Raw genomic sequence first — 20,221 nt, forward strand, 5'->3', positions numbered from 1 at the left:
TCTCGCTGCGCTCATGCGTCTCAGTGGGGGTGGGGTGGGGGTGGGGGGGGTGGGGGGGCACATGTGGGAACAATAGGGGGCCTGCAGAGTCATAAATCCCCTCATAAACTCAATCCAGGAAGTACATGAAGAGCCTGCCTAGTTGTAGCTGCTTATGCTGCTCCTCCCCCTCTTATCACAACGGTCATATCTTTATGTCTGTTTCCTTTGACACATTACTCCTACCGTACTTAGTGTTTTCCCTTTTTAATTGCATATTACCAACTAAATACAGTTTAAAATAAGAGTAGTAAATGACCGCACGCTCCATCTTGCTGTGCTAAATTAATTTAGTCGACATTTGATCACTGCCTGGTGAGCAGAGTGAGCATCACCGTGACTGATGGGATTGTCATGTTGCCAAGGGTTGAGGTCAGTTTCAGTTCAGGTTATTAAAGATGTAGCATTTGCTATATGTTAGGAGCTGCAGTTGCAGTTCTGAGAATAATTTAAAGAAACTGACACCGCACTTGACTGCAGCCCAAGAGTGGCAGAAAAAAAACATACAATAGAAGGCTGCATCTCACGGCATTGTGCAGGCAAAATATTTTTGTGCTCGCACAAGAAACAATTTATTTCCACATTTTGATTTGGTCTAAATTTGAATTTGTTTGCATGTTTTAGTTAGAATTGAAGCATGAGATGTGTGTATATACACAGAGTGAGGGCAATGACCACACAGCGAGCACTGAAGGGATTCTGGCTTCTCTCAAGAAAATGTGATCTCTAAAAGCATGATAAATAAATCTTTGCAGAGTTGTATTTTTGCTGCATGTTCCTTTTTCATGCCTGAAATTAACAATAGAGTAATTACTGAAACTAAAAGACCTCTTTTCTCCTCTTGCTGCCCTCCCCGCATCCGTGGCACTGAAAGTGAAACATCTTTTCTTCCGTCTCTGTTATTGGTGGTTCATTGACCCTATGGTCAGCAACCTTATTCTTACTCAGCGCTTAAGGTGTAAATCACGGAGTCACGGACAAAAGAAGTCACGGAATATGTGAAAAAAATCCAATGTTTATCCTGCGTTTAATAATCACAGAATCCACAATCCTTTTTTAAAGATCATTAGGTGGAGCCGTATGGAGACATCTGTACAGGGCTGCCCTTTAAGCTTTCAGGCTGACACTTCCATTCATTTGATTGTCCACTGCCCAAGTTAGCTGTGGCTGAGGGGAAAGAGTGGTTGTCTGCCAATCTGAAGACTATCTTTGGTTTGTGCCACAGCTGCGTGATGAATGCCGGTCTGCTGTGCTGACTCTGTATACACATCTCATGTGTGCAAATGATTCAAAAAGGGTCGAAGAACGACCTAAAATGTTGAAATGGAGGTTCATGAAATGTGGGCATGAAATCAATAAAAAAGTTGGAGAGAACTATGCATTTTGTGTGTGTGAGGTAGTAAAATTTGACTTGGAAGGACTTTTTTCCTGTCGTGGCCACTAATTTTGCTACAAATTTGAAATTCAGGGTCAAAAGGTCTTTTTCCTCACCCTCGTATGTTTCTTTTATACCCTGCTCTTTTCTATTCCCCTCTCTCTGCTTACACTTTACACCTTCGTCATCCCCTCAAGGCTTTTCCTCACTGCAGTTTTAGTGCAATTGATTATACCACCCTAGCTCTTCACCATAGCTCTTTCCAATGTCTGCATTCCCAGCTCTCGCATATACACTCATCCCTCCTTCTCACTGCTTGACTTTTCTGGGTATGTTTCTCTCTATCTGCCTTTGCAGGAGAAAGGTCTTGTATAAAAGTTCAGCACCTAAAAAGAAATCTCTCCATCCTCTGTGAACATTCAAGAGACAAAGCACACTTAAAACCGTCCTCCCGATCTACTCTCACATCCACTCTGCCTCCCTTTCTCTCTCTCTCTCCCTCGCACACATGCACAGAACCCCCCCCCCCCACCACCACCTCTCTCGGTGAAGTAGATAGAGAGCAGTGAAGAGCAGAAGGAGCTGGGTGGCAGGAGGGAGGCAGGAGGGCTGTTGTTGATTGAACAAAGCCAGGGAAGGAGCGTGCAGTCCTGGGGAGAAGAGCAGCTGAGAAATGCCTCAAAGGGAGCCTGGCAGCTACTCCTGCAGAGACCTGAAGGTAAGCGTCACGCACTGCTGATTGGAAAAAAAAAATCTAAGGAAGAGACGGTGAGGGAAAAGAGGACAGGGGAGGTTTTTAAAGCGGCTGATGCATGATCCGACCGTTGCATCACATCCTGGCTGCCCGCGTTACATTTGACTGTGGTTGGCAGTGCGTGCTGCGTTTCATTGCAGAGTCAGGCATCCCATGTGGTGTGGTGTGCTGAATAAAAAGTGTGTATTACCTGGAAGCAGACCAAAAACTATGAGAGCCAGATTTCGAATGAAAAACAGCAAAAGAAGATGTGAGATAATGCAAGAGACTTCAGGAGCAAGGGGGAGAGGGAGAGGGAGAGGGAGACGGAGAGCGCTGATGAGAAAAGTAGCTGTGTTACCCTCCTCCATCAGCTCCAACCTTTATCATCACATCTTGCCTCCTTCATTTTATGTCCCCGCAGAGCTACATAGATCATCACTATGCATCTCCTTGCTCTCATGGCGGGGGCAGGGTAATCAAAAAGGCAATGAATTTCTCTGACGCAAGCGGAGAGGAGCCTGTCAAAGCTCCTGCTGTTTGTGCCTATACTCCGACGCCGTGCTGTAGTTCTCTCAGTGCAATTTAGGAGTTTTTATGAGTGCAGCAGCAGGAGTAGACCTAAAGTCGATGTGGATCCATTCGCTACTGTAAGTCACTTTGTGTGTGTCGGTGTGGAGGATGGGGGTCTCGTGCTGTCCCAACATGACACGGCAGGATTTTGCTCCCACATCTTTTCATATAAGCGGAAGATAAAGCGACGGATGTAGTGGTAGCTGTTGGCTTGGTTTTGTGAGTGTTATGAACTAAACAAAAAGCTTTGAGAGAGAAAACAAAATCATTGACATCGATTCCAATATAAATGGATCTCGAGCATTCGGACTGCCTGCTTTAATGTCTCGTGTGTAGTACTGTTTCTCCTCCACTGTGGCTTTAGTTCACAGCTCTACGCAGGACACACATCTCGAGAGATGTTGCTTTAAAACTTTGATGACAGTGTAGTCGGTTCAGCAGACAAGCGCAGTTTTCAAAAAGCTCATCCCCATCTGCCCCTTTCCCATCAATGAATGTAAATAGTGTCAAGGTAATGTGTGGACTCAAATGATGAGTGCAAGCCATTTCTACTCTCTTCTCATCAAAGTCAAACTCTTTGGAGCTCGAGAAAATAGAAAATCCCAGACTGACTGAATTATTTCTTAATATGACCCTTTCCCACAAAACCTGCCTATTTCCCTTCCTCAAGTGACTTCTTTCACTGTAATCTACCCAGACACTGCTTGCAGCACCATGATTGGCTTTCTAAAGAGTGTTCGGGGGGGTGGTAGTGTGAACTGCTGGGATGTAGTGCTTTTTGATAGATGGCCTTTTGACCCCATTATCTGTGCTATCACTGTAGCTGCAACTCACAGCCTCGTACCCCGGCTCCCTCCTGCTCGCTTATCACCCATGCCCTGATCTTCCTAACAAGTGGGCAAAACGGGGCAAAGGGCAGGCGTGATGTTTGGCAGGATCTGAGCAGACTCTCAAGAGAGAGGACAACGTGCAAAATTAATTGGATCGGTTTGTATAGTTAAAACTATGCACCACTGGAGTGGTGGATGCATGGAAAAACTTCAAGCATATCCACATTTTCTAATACCGCAGCAGCACATTAGTGTCAAGAGCTTAGCCAGGCATGAAAACGAGGTTTTTTTTGCATTAAATGCTTTGGAAATATTTGTGCATGTCAGAGGGCTGCACAAATATACAGTACTTCTGTAGGTCTGAAGATAAAACCAAATGTAAATCAGTAATCTAGGTAGCACAATCATTTGTTCATGTAAATAGTCTCTTACAATTGCAGATTGTACCCTTGATGAATAGTTCTGTCTACGAATTGTAAGTTATAGGCTTGCACTCTATGAGCGATATACAGTCCAATCTTGTGGTGTTTAACAAAACAGGCAGCAGATAAAATTCCTCACAGAGGAATCACTCTGTTTATGCTGTCATAAATCTGTAGCCAATGCAAATTGGTATGTGTGTCTACTGTATTTCAAAGTGTCACCTACGATGTCCACGTACCAGATTTATGGTACAGGCCCTTCACTGCTTCAGCTGCAGCGTCACAATGCATGTATTCTCCCTTCAGCGATGTTACACATAAAGTTGATAGAATGCATGGAGCTGTCCCACCAGCCTTCATGCAGCACAAACAAACCGTCACCATCTGTTTGGTGGAGAAATGACTGATTCAGGGATCACTGCTTTGTTCTTTGTTTGTCCAGTACACCAATCCCAACGCAAGAAGACAGGGAAAGTGCGCACGCACGTCCACACATATTTCAACATTTGTCAGAGTAGTGCACATCCACAATTTCCCACTGCGGATCAGAGGACAAGACATAGAATGCAAATATACTGCTTTTTGGTGAGGCTGGATTCTGTATCTGTAAAATGATTAAATAAGGAGAAATGGCTGTGTTTTTCAGGACACCTTGCTCTTGGCATCTGTCATGCTCATCTGCAACAATGGCTGTCCTGTTTAGATGGTTGGAAGGAATTTCCTCCACAAAACTATCTGTAACGTCTGTATAATCTGCCTCAGATTCCATTTTGTGAATTATGAAAATGCATATACACAGCACAACACATGCCCAGATTCCCGTCTCTTAAGACTATTGACAGTGGCCTGTACTGTTATCTGTCAGCAGCAGGTTATGTGGAATGAAATGGAATTCTAACAGGGTCTCTTGCTCTTGGCCTCGCCAAAAGGGCTGAACCATCTTTTGTTAGGAATTGTTTTAACAATAGGGGATTCCATTTTATTATTCATGAAGACTTCCCATTAAGCATTGCAGACAATGGCAGAGATTCACTGATGTCTCTTCAGGTCAAACCAGATCAACTAAAATCGCTCTGGGGTTACTGTGTTAAAGGAAGTTTTACATTCATACCATGCATGTACCTGAAGATACCTCACCTCATATATGCAGGCAGATTTTTATCATTGTTTAGCTTCTTGTATGATTGTAAAGCAAAAACTACAGGTATGCTCACTTTAATTGGCCGGTATAACAAAAGCTGAATATGATTAGCTCAAATCAATGCAGAAACACAATGGCAGCCAAAGTAACTTGGCTGTACACAAGGATTCATGTTGTGAAAGGAGAATTTCATTGACTTTGATTTGGTTGTGGATTCAGGGCAGATGTACGCTAATCAGCATTAAAGAAAATGTTCCAATTCAGCTTGATTACTGTCCACCCACATCAAGGATTTGTCATTTTGAGCACTTGAACAAAAAGATGTGCTGCTTATTAGTATGTGAACTAAGTAAGACCACAGTGCAAAACATGGCAGTTTTCCCCTATCTGGGCCACAACATTGTTTGACTCCTAATTCTACCTTTCAAAGTCGTAATACAGCTACATTTTCAAATTTCATCACATCACATACCTGCATTTTTACAATTACAAATTGTAACATAAGGGTTTCCTTATATGAAACTGTCACAAATGCGATATAGCAAATGTCCCTGTAACAGGCAATGAAAGGCTATGCAAACTCTAAATTTATTAGCCTTTCTTCTACACAACTATGTTATGTACAGGTGGAGAAATCTATTATGTGTTTTTGTTGTGAGACTTGGCTGCATATTCAGTTAGATAATGCCTTATGTGAATGATTGAACGTAAAACTTCAAAAGGTTTTGAAGCACGATATAAAGTAACTGTCTCAATGTAATCATCTGAGGAAGTGTTGTTGTGATGATTGTTTGGAGTTTGGAGTTTTGTTCTTTACATACGTGTTCGGAAGGTTTTATGTAGGTTGTCCAGATGTCTTTAGTCTAATTTACAGTGTATCGTAATACGAAATGTATTGGGACATGTGCATCTGGGAATGTATGCAAATTAGTGCACATCTAAACAGATGCTTTCTCATTAACCATACAATGTCATAACTTGTGCTGTGGGGAAATTAATTAGGTTTCATGGTTGTATAATTTTGACCTTATTTTCCTGTGGTGTCATATCAGGTTTCCACAACATCCAGGGGGATTTTTATTTTCCTCTCACAAAGTTGTGTAATGTGAGCATGCATAGCCCTCGGGAAACATGTCCCCCTACATTTAGAGTTCATTAACATAGATGGAAAAGCAAAACACTGCAAGATTTATAGGTCCTGCAGAAGGGAAGCTTTTGTTTGTTTAAAATTTCATTCGTATTTTTATGATTATTGATCAGGATTCAGAGATGGCACTGCATTAGGCAGTAGACTGAGGATTTTTAATATGCAAGTGTTGGGCTCATAATCTAATTTTATTCTGAGTTGGTATGTGCTGACTATAGAGAAGGAGGATCCTCAAAGGGACAAGTATGGGGACACAATGAAGCATGTCAGGAATTCCAATTCAACTAACTTGACCTTTGGCTCTTCTACCATTCACCATGCACTGTCTGACTCTGCAGCCCCACCCAGTCAGGCTCATACGTGCTTCCCCTATTCTCTCATTTACCCCATCCAACTCTGAGTAATGATTAACTATGTATTGTTGTGTGACAAAGAAAGTACAACCTCAATCAGATCTAAGGTTTTACATGTCAGGTCATTAAAAGAAATGTTAAAAAAAACACATCACATCAACACATTATACTTTGTCATTATTTTAGTAGGAATGTGTGGTACTGTAACACAATGGCAAGGAGGAAAGACAAGAGCAATGAACATAGAGAAGCTGGTGTTGCTGCCCACCAATCTGCGAAGGGTTAAAAGGCCATTTCCAAACAATTCAGAGTCCATAATTTTGTTCCAGCAAGTTCACCTCAAGGTCAAACTGTGCAATGCTCAGAGAAATTCCAAAAGGCATTCATTAGTAAGAATGTTAAATGTTAAAGGTCATGACAGTAGAATTAGAAAAAGAAAAATTCAAGTCAATTGATTCATTTAAAAAAAAAAATAATAATAATAATAATAATAATAATAATAATAATCAATCCATGGAAGGAAATTATGTTGCTGCTGTATGAATAATTAAAAAATATCCAAATCCAAACTTTTGGAGTGCTGTTTTTGAAGCTTAGTAACAGATGATGTCACACATAGTGTTAGCAACACAGGTGAACCTTCTTTGTAAATAAGTTGGACAACATGGACATGTTTGAAAGGATTGCCAGGAGAAAGCCTCTTGTCTCCAAAACAAGAATATGGCAGCATGGTTTAGGTATGCAAAGTTACATCTAAACATACCTCAAGACTTCTGGAACAATGTCCTTAAGACAGACAAGGCCAAAGTGGAGATGTTTGGTCATAGTGCACAGCCCAACCGTTGGTGAAAACTAAACATGGCAAATCAGCACAAACACTTCATACCAGCTGTCCATCAAAGTGGTGGAAGGCTGATGATTTGGTCTTGATTTGCAGCCACAAGACCTGGACAGTCATCGAGTTGACCATGAACTTCTCTCTATAATTAAGTATTCTCGAGTCAAATTTGAGGCCTTCTGTCTGACAACTAAAGTTTGGTTGAAATTGGGACATTCAAAAGGACAATGATCCCAAACAGAGCAGCAGATCTCCAACAGAAGGCCTGAAAAAGCAAAAGAATCAAGGGGCTGCAAAGGTCCAGTCAAATTCCAGACCTCGACCTGATTGAAATGCTGTCACAGGACCTTTATGGAGCTGTGCATGAACAAATACCTACAAACCTAAATGAACTGAGGCAATATTGTAAGAAAGAGAGGGCCAAAAATCATACAGAAAATGATCACTTCAAGTTACATTTGCCAAAGGTGGTTCTAAAAAACACTGACTCGTGGAGTTTTTTTACACTCTGCTTCTGAATTTTGCCTTTCGATTTTGTTAAATAAATGATTACATGATGTAATATGTCATGTGTTGTTCATCTGAGGCTGTGTTTACCTCAAAACGAGAGAGGGTGTACTTTCTTTTTCACATGACTGGAAATAAAGAAAAATCGGATTAAGTTTGATGCAGAAGGTTTGGATCTACTTTGTATGTCTATGTGCCTTACAAACAGCAAGGTGAAATGGTATTTGGGAGCACATGTCCATCCACTCAAGCTCACACATTTTAAGTCTGCACGTTGTCTCTCACGCTTCAGGTCAGCATAGATGAAGAGGGTGTTATTTGGCTCCTGTAGGTGTTGGGTTCTAATCCCATCCTCTCCCACTTCAGCAGCAATGGGAAATCATAGCTGTCACTTCTTTTTTTTTTTTTTTAATCGCACTCATCATAGGAGGTTGAACTGAATTCCTGTGAGTCGCAACAACAGTTTTAGCTTAAATAACTGCTTTTTGCTAACAATGTGAACAGGTAACAGTGGGAAAGAGACATGCCAATGTGAGTGTGTGTGAGAGAGGGACGTCTCATCAGGCAAATTGTTCCTCCAGTGTAAGTCAAATGACTTGGTGCATCAGTGTCGCTCAAGGTCACTCGTGAGGAGGACACAACGCGATACACTCAGCTCTCTATCGGGCATGATGGGAAAACGGTAGTGATGGAAGTGTCCGTGTGTATATGGATCTGGCTGTGCATGAGAGTTTGATTGTGTGCTGGGCCCAAAGCCAAACTAGCTGAGGACGTTTTTAGTCATTTGACCCACCGACCTCAAAGTGTCATAAGTGGGCAGAGATAGGAATGAAGCCATGCTATTTTATGAGCCAGTCTTCGAATGGGAAATAATCATGGCAGGTCCAGTAATGATGAATCAAGGTGAGGAGAGAATGAGGATAGAGAATCATAGAATCAGAAAGTCCTAATGCTTCCAGGACTGTCGACTGTCTCAGTTAGATAAGCTACAATGACTCTAACAGCATAGGAATCAATCTCATGCAGTGATTCTGAAACACGGTTGCTGTTTCAGTGATCGTAGAAGATTATAGAAACTTCTGGGGATGGAGCTTGTTATTTTTTTTCCCAGCACATTTATCCCCCTCTCTGTCATCTACCTATTTTTCTGTCTCTCTGGTGTCAGGGCCGTTTTTCATAACCGACAGAAAACTGCAAGCCATGACCTCAAAATCCATGGATGAGTGCTCACTAAAGGACAAATTTGTAGGGTAAACTAAGGGATACTGCTGAGGTTGCCGTCTTTTACAGCCATTTGTAAACCCACCAAGCTCAGTGGCAGGGTCACACTCTTACAGAGCAACAGTGAGAACATACGCCCGACTGTCACGTGTGCATTTTCTCGTATTTGAGGCGTGGTTTACGAATGCCTAGAGCCGTTTATTGGGCGCTACGAATGTCTATCAAATGGCGTCTGGTTCTTCCACACTTTGGAAAAAACACTGCTGAGCTTTTATCCTTTAAAAGTTCTCAGCCTTGGGATTTGTCAGCACATCTGTGTAAATGTGATGTCAGGTCGCAGCGTTCTCCACAGACGAGAGAAACTAAATCGATTAGCTCCATGTAATCGGGAAATTTAAAAAGCAAAAAGTCGTTCACTGAATGAAAGAGTTCACAATTACATTGATCAAACAAGAATATCTCTTCCGCTGTTGAATTGTCTATTGGTGTTTAGAATTTTAGTGATTAGGATTTTTTTTTTAAAAGAAAAGAAACTTGGCTGGTTGAATTAAAAGCCAGCTCAGAGCATTTGAGTTATGCAAATGTAGAAAATTAAATCACGAAGCAAGTGCGATTTAATGCAATACAGGCCCCAGGGAGGAATTATAGCAGTTACCACATACAAGAAAGAAAACAGGCACTCTTTGCTTTTCTCTGTTCAGATTACTGTTTACAATGTGCAGTGTCAGCAAATAAGAAAAAATATATGTACTGAAGATATCCCTTGGGAAGCAACTTCTGTGGTTTACTTGTACCCCTTGTCTTTAAGCACAATGAGTGCTCCTGTTATCAGGACACAAACACAATTCAGCCAAAGTATCCTGTCACTCTCCTGGTAACAAGATAAATGCTTGTTACCCTCTTAAAGCGCGAAGATAAAACACCCCAGACGGTATCTGCGTTCGAACACCTCTCATTTGGGCTCGTTGAATCTACTGTGAACAGACGCTGCAATTACAGCCCTGTTGAAAATACACACAGGTCTGGAGTTCACAAATCTCCGGGGAGTCTTGTTTAATTCATGAGAGAGCTGAAAAAATGAGTCAGAAAGCGAGACCTTGCAACGCCCGCAACGTATCTAGCGAGGTTTTTTGAAAGCTTTGTGTGTGTGTGTGTGTGTGTGTGTGTGTGTGTGTGTGTGTGTGTGTGTGTGTGCGTGTGTGTGTGTGTGTGTGTTTGTGTGTCCTGCGCCTCTGCTGTCTGTCCGTCTGTCTCTCTTTGTCCTGCTCAGATGCCCGTCACGTCACTCTGCCCTTTGCTTTGGACCATCAATGTCAACACTACATTCCTGTGTGGATCTCGGTTGTGACGTGCTCCCCTCGCTTCTCCGTGCATTCGCTCTCCTCGCCCGTCAGTGATCAAATAGAATAACATCAAAGAAAGGCGACAAAGAAATGTCAGAAGTTGTCGAGGTCAGAATGCAGTGACAAAAGCAGCCCATGTCCATTTGTTTGGTTTATTACAGGACCCTGTGTAGCCCAGTGTTCTTTTATGAAATTAAAGGCAGCTCATTTTCAAAAAACATCCAGGCGCTTTGTTAGTTAACTGCCCCTTGTGGAGCTCCAAAGGTGTTAGGTTGTTGCTAAAATTAGGGTTTTATCGGCCCCCCCTCTCTTCAAACACACACACAGAAATACTCACACCCCCCGCATTCTTTTTTCATAGCAGTTTTTAAATCCCGACTTATTCAGAGGGTTTTTTCTACTTCTTTTGTCACTTTGGACCTCACATAAAACAAGTTTAAAAATACCCTTTCCGGCATACATGTCAGGTGCAAAGCAACACTCACACTGTAGAGTAGACTGTCAGCATATCATCAAGCTGCTCCAGTGAAGCTAAAAACAACCACAATAAGAAAGTCAGCACTTTTCTTGTTTGGTTTCATTGTAAAGTAAAAGTGTGACAGAGAGTATTTATTACTCTGTTTCCAGCAATCACTGCCTTTGATCTGAGGAAAGAGTAGCGAGAAAGCTGTGTTTTTGTATGTGTGTGACTGTGTCTGTGCATGTGGGCACATGGAGTTGAAATGACTGGCAAGGCTGCCAATGAGGAGCCTGCTCTTTGGGAAAATTAGATCATTAAAAAAGCTGCAGCTGAGCCTGCTTCACCGTACAGACAAATTAGCAAACAGTGGACACTGGGTCATCTCCCATGTGATGTGATACTTTGACATAGCCATCATGCCACATTGAAAATGAGCTAATATCTTGACATTTTTTTGTGACAGCACTTACTGCAGCCAGAAACATTTTGAGATTGGTGACATTTTTTGCACTCATATTTTCACCCCAAATATGGTTAGGATTTGGCAACACAAGCTAACAGCATGTCTCATGATGCATTGAAATAATAAATAAACATTTATGCATGTTTCAAGGAGATATCATATTGCGAGTGCGGGGTGATTTTAGGTGAACAAGTAAAGCCCAATTCGGACGGGACTAGTTCAATGGGGGAAGTATAGTAATGTTGGTTAACCAGACGACACCAGGGAGAAGAAATGACCAATTCGGACGGGACAAGAAATCCCTGTACTATTCATCTAACATGGGAGGAGTTGTTGGTTACGCACATCCATCACATCCTGGATGCCATGCACGTCTTCATTTCACTTCCGTAAACCCCATCTGTAAACAGACATGGCGCCGACCATGCGTGCTTGCAAGCAGCGCTGCATCCAGAACCTCCATGTTTGCAAACAGACACACCTAATTGTTTCTCTCTTTAAAAGGATGTGACGACATATTCCGTACTTATTACCGAAGGTCGCATTCGCACGGGATTAGTATTACCTATGTTAGATACTCCGGACCGTTTCACAGGAGGTAGAATTCTCGGCAAAGTTTACCGACATACTCCGCTATCTTTACTGACATGGAGCGTTCGGACGGGACTAGATTTCCCGGTTATTATTACTTTACCCCAGGTCCCCCCATTAAACTAGTCCCGTCTGAATAGGGCTTAAAGGTGGGGTAGAGGATCTTTTTCTGGAACATTTTTTTACATTTTGCTTGAAATACTCTTCACACCCCCATTAATTAATTAAAAGTTTTGACACAAATATGAAAAGTTTTAGTGGCCTCTAGAACGTACAATCTAGGAAAAACAGTATCCAATCATTGTGAACGGACCGTTCACAATGATTGGATACTGATGCCGTCTATCAAACTGCAATCTGCTCCTCCCTCCCCCTCCTTCCTCCTGTGCGCGCATCCTGCTCCGTGAACGAATTACGTGTCCAGAAGCTTGGCAGGAAGCTAAACTAGAGCCAGCTTGGCTAGCACCTAGCATTATTAAACGTATAGTTAGCATAAACTAAATACTAAATAATAAATACGGCAACGATCGATGCTTGCTGTCAGAACAGCGCTCGTGCACCTTCGTGCTCGTGCGCGTTCATGTACTCTAGAGGCGTGACTTCGGGGGGAAAGTGAAGAAAGGATTTGGGACTTTTTACCTGTGTATTTTCAAAATGCAGCTTCGCTGGACTCAAAATCCAGGATCTCCTACCCTACCTTTAAGACACTGGCAAGTTGCAAATGCCTGTCAGGTTTGTGTGAGGAGGGAGGACACAGATGCGGATTTCAAAAAAGAAAACTGGATTTATTCTCCAAAAAAACAAAGTAACAACACAAAGCGCGGCTAGGCCGAATACAAAAATCTGTGGAAAAAACAAAAAGACTGGGCATGGAATAAATATATACAGGAAGGTAGACAAAAACAAAGATCGGCCTACTGTCATGTCTATTAGTTTTGGTTTAAGTTCCTGTTTGGTATTTAGTAGGGCTGTGACTCGATTAAAATTTTTAATCGCGTTAACTACAGGCTTTGAAATTAATTAATCGAAATTAATCGCATTGTAATCGCAAATACTTTATCCTTTAGAAAATTAACATTTTCAACAATATTTCAACAAACACAGAACATATCCCTATTTGAAATCTGAATGTAGCATGCATGAAAACACAGTATATAGAATCTTGGATGTTAAGCTGCGTTGGGCCCCCGTTAGCTTCCACGCTAGCTGCTACATGTTTAGCGTTGAGGTGATATTTGAGGCTTGATACGCTGCGGCAGTGCTTAATTTGTAAAGTGGGAGGTGCCGGAACGCAGAGGGGGGGTGGATCGGGCGGCTCAGTATGGGTGTTATAGGTAAGGGAACAAAAAAAATACACTGCCTTGTGGGAATTACGATTTCTACGAAGTTACGATTTCAATATAGATTTGCAGACAAATTAAACCATAGACCACCCAATTATCAAACACAGCATGGAAAAATATATTCCTCCGCCATGGATAACTTTTTTTTTCTGTGTAAGCTGGGCGTCCGTCCAGATTTGCCCATCGCGAGTGTCCCTGACAATTCCTGCTTCATCGCCATCACTATTTCTCGCAGATTCCAAGTGCCCATCATCCGTCTCGTCCTCTCCATCTCCTTCCACGTGTGAGTCGCTATCCCCTCTAACGACAGGTGCATTAGCAGCATCAATGGCAGGCTGCATACTACTGCTCTCTCCACCGTGGTCTTCACACTCATGATTTTCGGAAACTATTTTTGATCGTTTTGGACCAGACTGGTCACTGACTTTGAAAAAGTTAAGTAAAGTTTGTTGTCTTTTTGATCGTAGACACGAAGCTAACTGTTATTCAACCAGCGCAAGCGTATGTGTCACACCTCTCGTCTCCCCCCGCTCTTACCCTGAAAATTGAAACACATCAAAAAGGCAAACACAAGATTTTTGAGGAACTTCAATGGGGAATAAAGACTAACTAGACATATAACAACATTGAACACCGCACAAACAGTCGTTTTTTTTTTCATTTTGGCGATTTATTTTTCATAGTGACACGGGAGGTGGCGGATCCAATAAAAAAGGTTCTGGATCCAATTTCAGAGGTGCCGGAACATGTTCCGGCGTGTTCCGGCTCAAATTAAGCCCTGCGCTGCGGTGATACGCGATTTCCTTGTTGCATAATCTGCACACAACCACGCTCTTGTCGACGCTTCCATCCGTCTGTATTTTTAAAAAATAAAAATTATAGTGTGGGATTAAAATGCGTTTTTTTTTTTAACGCGCTAATATGTGTGTAGTTAATTAATCAAAATTAACGCGCTAAAGTCCCAGCCCTAGTATTTAGTTTTTTTGCCATGCTTTCCTTAGTTTCTCTTGCCCTGCCATCAGCTTCACTCACGTCAGCTGCGTTTCTCCCCTCAGCTGCACTCCATCGCCAATCACCCCCCTCAGTTTTTAGTTTCCAGGTTTCCTCATGCACTTCGACAGATCCACTGAAGTCACAGCATTCATGCCAATGACAGGTTTGACCATGTTTTCATAGTCCTAGTCAGGTTTTGTTTTATTCAAGTTTTTTCATCGTTTAGCTTTTGTTTGGATCTTTGAAAAAAATCAAGTTTTGTTTTTGAATATCTGCATCCGGAGCCTCCTTCACACCGCCACCACAACCCAATGTGACATAAACTGTCTATTAATACAGCTAAAGTCCCAATAAAGCTAGTTTAATTCACAATTTCTTCTTATCTGTTGTCAGATGGCAAAACACGAAAGAAATTGTCACTGAAATGTGGGCCAAAACACAATTTTGAGACTGCTGCTGTGCTCTGATATATAATATATGATATATAACCACAGAATCATCTGACAAAAACACCATCCACATAACTTAAAGTCAATGTCCGTGACGGGATTCTGGCTTTACTTAAATGTATGATGATTTCCCAAAAGGAAAGTTAAGCGTGAAAGAATGCTTCCAACTTTTCTCACACAGTCCACAGCCCCCTAATGCAAAAGAAGGACAAGAATGACAACAGAGTGACAGCAGAGAAAAGTGTTCCTGTTGCAGGAGACAGGAGTAGCTCTTTAACTGAGCAGTGTTTGTCTTAAAAGCCACTTTGCCAGTCACTGTTTCATGAAAGGCTGCTTAGGAAGTATTAAGCAGCAAAATCAATTGGGATACACGAGAGTAAACATATTCTGAAACATTCTGATCATTCTTTCACACCAGAGGCTCTGAGGGTAACGTTGGAGCCACTTTGCATATGCCACACATGTTCTGAACATTTTGACTGTAAAACAGCATTGCTTAGACCAATAAAAGTGCCTCGAGATGACATTTGTTGTGATTTGGCGCTATATAGATAAAACTGAACTGAACTGAATTGAATTGAATTAAATGGATAAAATTAATCAAGGCCTGTCTGTGTCTCAGCAGCACATCCTGTGAAATTGTGGTTAAATGTATGACCCAAATACTTCTTAACCTAGATACATGTAAATTTTTAAATGTTTTCATTAGCCCGCTTACTTAAACAGATAAAATCATTCAAAGCACAGTCAAATTTACTGCAATATTTCTACCCAATTTTTCCCACAATTAAAAACCACAAAGCATTAACTTGTTGGTGTATCTCATGTTGAACTTAGAGTAGAGAAGAACCTACACATGCTTACTTCAGGTAGCTATCAAGTTGTATTACGAAACAAAAAAAGAAGTGCTGGTGGTGACTGGTTAGCATGCGAACTTCAGTAGAAATCTCTGCAACACAATGCATCTTTGTTTAAGAGCACGTTTTTAAAACTATGTTTTGATTCTAAAATTCAAGTTTTAATATTATAAACTAACAGTGTTGCCCTCTTAAGTACAAGAGTGCTCTGAAAATTATTTTGTACGCAGGCTATCACACACGGCCAAGGCTAAAAGATTAATACCAGTGGCTTCATTATGAACATGGTAAAATAAGCACTACAAAGTGCAAATGAGAGTGATGTGTCATTAAATTCAAAAGCCATGAAGCCAGTCATCAAGCTGAACCTATATGTTAATATGTATTCAAATGAATGTCAAATTCTCTTTATGGCTTTCTGTGAGTTTTGATCATATCAACTAGCAAATGTTGAAATAATGATAAACTGATCATTATTACTTGTGCAAAAACACAGTCAGTGTACGATTAAAGACTGAGGGGGGAGGTCTTTCACACTGAATATGTCATGTTAGCGCTGAAGTTTAGCACTGCTTTCATTTCTGTAAAACGGAATGATTTAATGTGAATGAGCAAAGAATTGAAGATCATTCTGGTCAGTGAATCCTTTCATTACAAAAATGAATGGTAGAAACTTTATACAAATGGCTGAAATACCTTCTTACGTTCCACAGGTTCGCTTCAGCTGAGGATGGCAGGAGATTCTCGAGTCCTCATGGACCATAACATGGAGATAGGAGTAACACCTGCACAGGTAAACTGAAGAACCATTGTGTTTTTCCTAATCAGTATAGTATTTGTTCAACTACAAGAGATGAGATGAAGGGGGGCAATGTGAGTGGAAGGTGGTGTGAAAGTGGAACCTCTTCGAAAGAGCAAAGAAGAGAAGGATTGGTCAGGACAGATCTCTGAATTCGAAAAAGAAAACTACACTGTCAGCTTTGAAGAATTTTTTACAATGGGGAAGGTAAAACCGCTGTTAGTTGTTCAATAGATGCACTTTATACATTAAATGGGTACTATGCACTGTCAATTAAGCATGGGAGGATGTAATCAAATCTTTCAGTAGATCAGATGAGTGAATAATTCAGTTTACTTGACAATGAAGATGATAAAAAAAGACATTCCACTCTCCCTTTATCAGATACTAGAGTTGTGCTTCTTACCTGTCCCACTTCCTAAGCTGATGAGAACTTATGGTGCCTAGTCACCCTAACCAGAAGGTTCAATGAGAGAAAACTCCTTCCATTTACTACTGCCACATAGTAACACCTAATGAATTTGTTTATGGATCATCACCCTCAGGGACCACATTGACTACAAAAGGTTGGTCAGCACTGATTGAAACAGCTACATCCATAACTCAATGAGACCATCCCAAAGTGTGGAAATGAGTGGCCCTATTTTGGGTTTGGATTGGTTAGACTCAAGAAACGCCCGCATGTGTTAAAAGTAATTGTTCACTTTAGAAAGGTGGTGGATTGCTCTGAATCTATATTTCACCCAGTGTCCCTTAGCATGGTCTGTAATGAGGAGGCCCATGCATTGTTATCAAGCCACTAATTGTGATGGAGGTCAGCAAGCATTGTCTTTCCATTCCTCTTTGTCAAAATGTTCCTTAAACAAGGATCAGCTCAAATCAATAAGTGTAAAATCAATCCCGCACATGCGGACCTGACTGAACCTGGAGGACTATATAAAGGATAGCTGTGAAAGTGCCCCTGACATCTCAATTAAACTACCTTTAATAAACCTGTCTGGCAGATTTTACTTAGCAGCCTCTACAATTGAAGGCACTGCAAGGACATTATAACAAGTTAGATTATGTTCTTTGTCGGCAAAACCATGACAGTGTCCTATTTGTGATAGAGCAGGGGAAGCAGTCAATGTAAGCACAACAGGATGAAACTTTCTTTGTCATAAGGACAAGATGACTGAGAGAAATAGATCACAGATGTCTGATTAGCTGTGGAGATGACTTTTTTTTATTTGCCATCACACAATATATTTCATTGATCAACTGAGGCTGGCAATGCCACCACGTTGCTAAAGTTTCCTTGGACTATTTCAAAAGATGCCTTAAAACTTGATCCTGGAGTATATCTATGTCTGTATGCATTTGCCTGTCCAACTGGCTGCAGCCCCCACTGGATACCTTGCCATATTGTGAAGCATGTATTCTTTTTCATAAATCTACATAAACTCAAACGCGCAGCGCAATAATGATTCATGTATGTTGATTAAAGCCGTATTCAGATAAGTGTAGTGTGTCTCCCCCAAACATTTACCTCTGGTTCAAAGGATAGCATGAGGGTCAATAAGGGAAAGATGGAGGATCTGTTCCTGTTAATGTCCCATAGCGTGCAAAGGGAGGGAGCTCAGGGGACAGGGAGGTAGACAGGACACAGCTGCGGTGCCAGATCGCCTCGCTGGAGCACGGCCAACTTAGACAAAGATCTGGGAGTCCTTGTGTTATTGTTGTGTCCTTACTCTCTGTTTCTTTTTTGCCCCATGGTGTACATGCAGAGACTGGCATCCGCAATGTCAGGGTCAAGCAACACGGAGAAGGGACTTTAGAATTGCTCTTGATGTGATTTGTCCACGTTGAGCAGTCTTCTTGTGCAGAGGCTTAAAGCAAATCACATAAAATAGGTTAGCATCTGCATCCTCCAGTGCAAACACTCTGTAGCTGTGAAGAAAATATTAACTGAAGGAAATCAGTGTGGAAAAACACCCTGAGGGTAAAAAAAACATCAATTGCTGACGTTTGTTACCCTTTCATTTGTCTGTGTATGTGTGCTATATTTCCTTTTTTCCTTCTCTTCCCGATGTTACCACTGTCTTTCTTCATCTTCAACGCAGGTGAAGAAGCTCCCTAAACATCTGAGGGAGCCTCAGATCTCGACCGAGAGAACGCACTTAATTTCTGACCCAGTAAAGAAGCCCCGACAGCGGTATGTGCAGAAGGATGGCAAGTGCAACGTTCATCATGGAAATGTGCAAGAGACTTACCGTTACCTCAGTGACTTGTTCACTACCCTGGTGGACCTACGGTGGCGGTTCAGTTTCTTAATTTTCACACTGGTCTACATAATCAACTGGCTTTTCTTTGGGTTTCTGTGGTGGCTGATTGCACTCATCCGAGGAGATCTGGTGCACTCTGATGAGGAGGGCTGGACCCCCTGTGTGGAGAACCTCAACAGTTTTGTGTCAGCCTTCCTCTTCTCTATTGAAACAGAGACCACCATTGGGTATGGTTATCGTGTAATCACAGAAAAATGCCCCGAAGGCATAATCCTGCTTTTGGTGCAGGCCATCTTGGGTTCCATCGTCAACGCCATGATGGTGGGCTGCATGTTTGTCAAGATCTCACAGCCAAAGAACCGCGCCGAGACCCTCATGTTCTCGCACAATGCCGTCATATCGGTGCGAGATAACAAGATGTGCCTGATGTTTCGGGTGGGGGACCTGAGGAACTCACACATCGTGGAGGCATCCATTCGAGCGAAGCTGATCCGCTCACAGCAGACCAAAGAGGGGGAGTTCATCCCGCTCAACCAGACTGACATCAACATCGGCTTTGACACTGGAGACGACCGGCTGTTTTTGGTGTCACCGCTCATCATCTCTCATGAGATTAATGAGAAGAGCCCCTTCTGGGAAATGTCAATGGCACAAATAGAGAAGGAGGAGTTCGAGATAGTGGTTATCCTCGAGGGCATGGTGGAGGCTACAGGTATGAAGGGAAAACTGGGCTATTAAAGAAGGGGTTGAGCAGTGAAAGGAACCCAGAATAGGAAGAAAGCCTGTATGAATGATGAATAAATTGATGAGAGAGTGGGGAACTGTTGAAGGCAAGAGGGAAGGGATGGAAGGATGGTTTAATGGATGGAAATTTAGAGGAAGGTGGAGGTACCCGTAAGTGCTGAAGATTGAAAATGTTGTAATGGATGGAAAGGGACTAATTGACTCTCTAAGTGAAGCATAAATTATGTCAATGCTGTTCAGTTTAGACGTGAAACCAAATCTAATGAGGATTTGTACTTTAATGATTTCATACAACCAAATTTCAGTCTAAATCTGTAGTCATCATAGATTAAGTATCCCTTCAAATGAGGGAGACAGTTGAATTCTATAACTGCCATTTAGATGTTTCTCTGTACCCACTGCAGCCAATGCCGGTTTGGCAATGGTATTATCCGGGACCCATCCCGGCCCAAACCATCGACCTAGGCTGCTTGGCCCATGGGGAAAATAGTTGTAACTAATTTTTGTCACTTATCTTATTCTTACATTAATATCAATTCAACTGTAGTCTGCATAAATTCACCATTGCAGCGCAGCCGCCTGCTGCATCACAGCAGATTAAATAGGTTCTACCATGTAAGGGAATTCTCTCCTCCCAAATGTTTCAGATGGTTTGGCCCATGGCTCGTCTTTTAAATAACAATGGCGCGACACAGAGCGCGTCAGTGATGGAGGGTAGAAAAAGGCCAGGTGGAAC

At 41.9% G+C, this 20,221-nt stretch overlaps 1 protein-coding gene across 1 annotated transcript in view; it reads left to right on the forward strand.

Annotated features, from left to right (window-relative positions):
• The first annotated feature begins 1,970 nt into the window (after positions 1–1,970).
• kcnj5 (potassium inwardly rectifying channel subfamily J member 5) overlaps positions 1,971–20,221 on the forward strand; it is a 30,226-nt gene continuing 11,975 nt past the window's right edge. Inside the window, exons 1-3 of the mRNA XM_075473853.1 lie at positions 1,971–2,132; positions 16,392–16,471; positions 18,580–19,453. Coding sequence (XP_075329968.1) covers positions 16,409–16,471; positions 18,580–19,453 — 937 coding nt within the window. The 5' untranslated portion in view covers positions 1,971–2,132; positions 16,392–16,408. The remainder of the gene's footprint in view (positions 2,133–16,391; positions 16,472–18,579; positions 19,454–20,221) is intronic.

Source organism: Odontesthes bonariensis, chromosome 9, assembly GCF_027942865.1.
Source record: "Odontesthes bonariensis isolate fOdoBon6 chromosome 9, fOdoBon6.hap1, whole genome shotgun sequence".
NCBI lineage: Eukaryota > Metazoa > Chordata > Actinopteri > Atheriniformes > Atherinopsidae > Odontesthes > Odontesthes bonariensis.